The 6,095-nt window shown below is 52.7% G+C and overlaps 1 protein-coding gene across 1 annotated transcript; it reads right to left on the bottom strand.

The window, feature by feature from the left end:
- Positions 1 to 708: 708 nt before the first annotated feature.
- Positions 709 to 1,277, bottom strand: PHACADRAFT_198820 (uncharacterized protein; the record flags this gene model as incomplete). Its single annotated transcript, XM_007399042.1, has 3 exons — positions 709 to 808; positions 876 to 992; positions 1,090 to 1,277. The coding sequence occupies 3 exons, from the start codon at positions 1,275 to 1,277 to the stop codon at positions 709 to 711; spliced, it is 405 nt and encodes a 134-aa protein (XP_007399104.1).
- Positions 1,278 to 6,095: the final 4,818 nt, after the last annotated feature.

Genomic DNA, 6,095 nt, shown 5'->3' with positions numbered 1-6,095 from the left:
TATTTGACTAACCCTAGACTGCAAGAGCTAGTGGCGTCATTATTTGAGACTGTGGTACGTCTCCTGTAGAGCTTACAGTAATTAGACTAGCAGTAAAGAGATTATTTCTATTCTTGATCTTCAACTCTTAATTGGAAGCTTCAGACTGCTTCAAGTTATACAAATCCTCCAAGGACATTGAATTGTCCTTACTAACCAAAGCTTACTAAATTAACCAAGACATTAACTTGTCTTTGTTACCCTCTTATCTTAATTATCTAAAAACCCTATTCTACTAACCCAAGTAGCTAGTCCTTAAGCTACTAACCAAACCTTCTTACAGCCCATCTTCTAGGATTCCTTAAAAGTCCCTTGTAAACAGGCAAGTGAGGCTTTAGAGTACTCAAGCAAGATTAGTAGGTGGTCTTTGAATTAGTCCCCCACGAACACCAGGATAGCTTGGTTGAAAGGCTAACCCAGTGAACTCTGGAAAGAAAAGATTGGGAAAACCAAATCTAAGTATTCCATACTATACCCTTCTTGCTTTTAGTCTAGAACAGACCAAACTTCATTCTCTTTTATCAAGAAGTAGCCTTCTAGGATTCTTCTAGAATCTTCTTTATACCAAACCTCATTTTATTTTTACTTACTTTTCTTATCCTAACCTTTTCTTTACAACACCGTGGTGGTACGCACGTTCATGGCCTTGAGAGAGAGGAAAAGCTTGCGCTAGATGTGGTCCAACATCTGGTCCTTGATGCTGCCCTGGCAGATCAGCCAGGACACCTTCACTGCCTGCGTCTGCCCGATGCGGTGCGCGCGGGTGATTCTGTTGTCAGGTTGCATGTATTTCTTGGTGAGAACACTGATGTGGGATGTGGAGGGCAGGTGTGTACCTGTGGGTTCCGGTGTCGAGCTGCGTGAGGAGCAGGTACATCCAGAAGCATTGCACCTCGTTCATTGGCAGGGACACAGTGAGCTCCTCGTGCTGAGTGAACTGCTGATCCTTCATACTGTTTTCATTGTCAATGCTGAATGCACGGGTAATTAGGTGTCCTCGCTTGTTATCCTTGAACTCAGGCAGAAGGCTTGAGGTCAGGCTTCTGGCACGGCATCGAGGTTGCAGGGGCAGTAGGCTGGTCAATGCTGAAGGTGAACTGCATACGGTAGAGCGTGCGGTTGCGGTTCTGGTTCGCCTCCCTTTTATGCTTGCATTCGAGAGCGTGCTGCTGGATGATGTATGTCAAATGGTTGTGGCAGAATCCAGGAGCCTGAAGTTCTTCAATGCTCCTAGTCATTGTAGTCGACTTTAAACGCGCTTCCCAATGGTGGCACAGTAAGATGACTCACTGTCCTTTCTCCTTATTCAATCTATCAATCATGCATTTCGACAGCTTACGGAAGTCTCCATACGCCCGCAGATTTGTGCACTGACGTTCCAGATCTTGTGTTCCACCATTGTCCTGCGACAGGAAGGCTTGCCCGCCATCTGGTTGTTGTACAGGTCCTATAGGAGAATGAAGTCTGCGAGGGCACACAAAGGATGTTACTCCATGTACCAAAGTTGCATACACTAGCAATGTGTCTCACAGTCTGATTTGGGAGTTGGGGATTGCTTAAAATGATGTATAGATACACGATACAAAATATATTGATGATTCTGTGGGAGGGGGAAAGTGCTGGGACGCAGAATAGAGAGAGAACACGGTATGCACGTTGACCCACGGCGCACGCTGGGTCACGACGGCGTCTAGATAACAGAGCACTTAATCTCGAGCACATCTCGACGCTCGATCTCACCTCACGAACCTATCAGGATCCCACGATCTCACCGTGAGACCCTCGCGATGCTGATCTTGATGCAATCTTGAGGCGCTTGCCTCGCGAGGCTCCTGGGAAATTTGCGACATTCGTCCGGGCTTCGCAGGTGGAGACTTTGTAGTGACCTCCTTTGCTCCGGGGGAACAGTCGATATCTGCGACAAACTCTCTTCGAGTCAAACTTCTGGTTCGATAGAATGTCAATTGCCGGTAGGCGCATATGTCTGACGACGATTCGAGTGTCCCACAGATGCCGATGTCGCACTAGGGTACCATTAGCGCTTTACCTTGGGCCTGTCGCGCGGGTGACTTACTCGTGTGTTCAGCCGCCCTTGGCCTCTCTTCGCATTTGAGGGTGCCACTGCGTAAGGTGCAACTCCATTTCCTGGCATTCTACGAGATCGCGAACTTGGCCATTCTTGGCCTCTTGAGCAGCGCATATGGGTGCCGAGACATCTTCCGCACATTCGTAGCTATACAGGTCGTCAAAGAGATGCAAAAACTAGCACACAGCAGACAAACGTACCATCGTAGCTTTAGATCTCGTGCCCATCTTCGGCCTTTCTCTTCTCTCTCTCCTCCCCAAGCAAATCGAGCCTTCGAACCTCGAGCCCGCAGTATCGATCGCTAATCTAAAGCATTTTGTGTTGATACACACTGAACCCTAGGTAAATAATTGCGCTTGCGCTCACCATCTGCTGCTGGGCCTCTGGTGTTACGCACGATGTTCTCTCATGCCACCTTCCGCACATTAGACAAATAGAATATAGGCGTCCTGCAATAGCTCAGGGGACGATCTTGGAGTGCCATCGTTTGATAGTGGGCTCTGCTCAGGCTGACAAGAGATTCCTGAATATATAATCTTAGTTAATACGATCTCTGCGGACGCTGGAGAGAACACTCACCAATTGCAGAATAACCCGCAAACTATCCATAGTACTTCAACAATCCGACCTCAAGCGTACCAATGAGCGGTTGGCTTCGCCGGTCTGGGCTGCCTCGCTGGCTGTTGTGTTTGGGAACGTATGGCGGCAACCTTGAGAGGTACAGCAACGTGTAGCTGAGTTCAAGCTCGATTAGCAGATGAACACGGCACGCGATGTCGATGAGACTCACCTTCACATCACTCGACTGCGATATTCTATGCTATGCCCTAACTCTCTGAGCTCGTCGTGCAGTACCGTCTTGCCTCCCACACGTGTGGCCGCCCGCCAGTTCGCGCTTGGCCTACTGGGCGGGCCCGGCAACGAACAAAACCATCTCGCACACGGTCGCCTCCGAGCTTGCAAGTGCAGGCGAAGCTTTTGCTGACGCCATACGACATGTCCTCGCGAACGGCAGGAGGTTGTTGTACCGAACGCCGCCGTGTCCGCCAACCGCGGGTCCAGCGTGTAGCACGTCTTATCAACACCATATTCGAATGGTTCGCGACCGAGAGCCTGGCAGTATGGGTAGTCCATGTCAGTCAGCTGGCCGTGAAGCGACGGACGGCGACGGTACTGACATCTCATGTTCCACAGCAGCTGAAATCAGCGTCAGGACCGGCTGAAACGACTCGACGTCGTACTTGAGCTTCCCAGGGATAGGATATCAGGTATTCTGGTTCGGCCCGCATTGGTAGTCACGTCGGCGGGATTGGTAGTAAGCGTAGATCGTTAGCCTGAGATACGGTCGCTCGGGAGTCAGCGCCGGGAGATTTTCATAGACATCACATGTCGTGCTTCGACGAGAGAGCGAACGGTTCACCGACTGCTGTTGCGCCGAACCTCGACTTGATGTCTGTGGACTGCAACCCTCACATTGTCGGTGTGAGCGCAGATTCCGTGCGCCCTGCGGTCTTGTTGCTCGGCTCCTTGAGACTAAGGACCTAGTCTCCAGCTCAGCCCGCGTGAGGCCACGCCGGCAGGGAGTAGTAGTGATCATATGGAGCCGCTTCCGGACATGAGTTCGATGCGGTGGGATTTGTCGGCACCGTACAGTAGGGGCTGGCCATTCTGATGACCAGGAGCTTGACGCACGGCCAGTACGCAGCGGGTTGTCTCGACCTCTTGTGCGTACCCTGAGCAGTCGAGATGGCGGAGGCCTAGATATATCAGTAAACGTCAGCTAAGTGGCATCGGTAATGCTGATACTGACGTTCCTGTCGCATACTCGCCGAGACAGCAAGGACTTGTCCGCAGGCTGAGAGCAGCTATGCGATGCCTGATAAGCACCTTATTTCGGCAATCCAGACCAACGAGAGAAAACGGGCAAGAGAGAGTGCTGCATGCAGCAGGATCCGGACGCTCGCGGAGAAGAAGAAGTATCTGCATTTGCGTGAGATCATTGGGCACTTTGGACTTTATTGCGGAATGGATACTGACGCTTGTCTGTTCAGCTTTGGCTCGCAAATGCGGTAGACGTGATCGTCGTACTGGCAATACGAAGCAAGGCGCGGCGAGAGGCCCCGAGATTAGGACGAGAGGGAAGATGTCTGCGGTGGCAGGACGTCAGCACGCACGCCGGATGGCACTGCAGGCACATACTCACCTTCTGTGATCCGGCTTCTGCCAACATTACACCTTAACACCTGGAATCAAGAATCAAGTGTATGTTGAGGCTCGTTCGGGCGCAGGCGATACTCGTCGAACGACATTGTTGAGCCCGGACGTAGCACGGAGTTTCTTGGTCTGGGACTTGGGCGTTCAGCGAGCGGTATGCGTGCATCGGACGCTGTGGTAGTGAGGTAATGGCGGTCGCCAAAAGGTGAGTGAGGCGCGAGATGGAGCGAGGGCTGCTTGCAAGCCGGCGCATGAGCGCGCGCGAGGGCGGGGAGGGCGCGTCCCATCAATGCGATCACAGCTGCCATCACATCCGGGCCCTGGGGGTCACATTAAAATATTCACGTTCGACGTCGACGTCCCCGTCATGCCATCCTGCCGCCTCGTCGTGTTCCACCACAATTCCACAAGCAAACACAGAGCGAGAATTGCGGCTCAAGAAGTCGCTCCTTGTCCTTGTAACCGCCGTATGCGCGTAGTCATCATGACGCTCCCCACCGCCGCCATACCAGCCGCGTCGACGGCGACCCTCCAGGTCAACGTTTCAATTTCAACCGTGGCTTGCTCTCGAGTCTGCCATGCCACTCCCAAAAACGTGTCTGACGCCGCCGCCGTGGAGAATGACTTCGTTGGTCTATCCAATAAGGTGAGTACTCGCGTCTCCCGCACTACCTGCTTTTCTAACTATAATCGCTGCCAGATTTTCGCATTCTGGGTCGCTTGCCAACCCAACGCTGCACCCCGTGTAGAAACCATGCATACCAACCAGTTCTCAGCGCTCAGCTCTTGCCAGGCTTTCTGCGACACTGGCTCTCTTGAATAACCTCGCTCACCGTCTGAGACTTCTCTGCTTTGAAACATCTCATTAATTCCCTCGGCAATGCCTCGCAGACGTGCAGCTCATCCAAGAAGGGAGCCCTCTCCGGTAAGCATTCGCACGGGCTCTGTATCCGACCGAGCCCATCCTTATCTAACGTAAGGCTACCGACTTTGCAGACGCCTTAGACGTCGCGATCCTTCTGGCCAGTAACTGCTACAGGGCCGTCAAGCGACTTGTAGAGCAGTGCTTGAATTCTATTTGCCACATCCTGCTCCTGCCATCGTCCGTATCCGTGACCCCCGACTGCGCGGTTTGTGGTCCCGGTCCAGGACTTCGCGCCTTTATTACACCCGAGCGTACCGCATCCCGCACCAGGCAACATTAAAGGCTACCGCGACAGAGTGCATGCGATCGGGCAGAAGCTGCGCGAAGTTTCGGCAATGCTGGCCATCGTGGCCCCTGAGTACATGGAGCAGGGCGGCGACCGGACGAGGCTCGTAAAAGACGAACAGGTACGCTTCAACTAAGCTGGTTGCACATAATCCAATACTTAGATTCTCTCAGAATCTGCTGCGCGTTGCGATAGGCCTAGACACTGAATTGTCAACACTTCATACCTTTGGACGAACACATCAGCGCAGACTGCGTCCGTTACCTGTACGCGCCGCCGATGTCACAGCCGCTCTACGAAGTGGCAGCCTGACAAAGCGTGCACCAGATCACATCGCGCGCTGCCATGAGCAGGCGTGTGCCAAGCGGCTTACTGGCTATCGCTGGAGCAAAGTTTCCTGTCTTACGTCGATAATGTGCGCATTTGCTCTTCCCGACTTTCGTATACTCACACTCTTCGTACGGCAGGCCATTGACGAGCTGCTTTGGTTCAACCAACGATACCGTGTCGGGCAGCTGCCGCGCCGGCGGCGACTCCTCATCGAC

Source organism: Phanerochaete carnosa (assembly GCF_000300595.1).
Source record: "Phanerochaete carnosa HHB-10118-sp unplaced genomic scaffold PHACAscaffold_8, whole genome shotgun sequence".
Taxonomy (NCBI): domain Eukaryota; kingdom Fungi; phylum Basidiomycota; class Agaricomycetes; order Polyporales; family Phanerochaetaceae; genus Phanerochaete; species Phanerochaete carnosa.
This window is presented reverse-complemented; position numbering and strand designations above follow the sequence as displayed.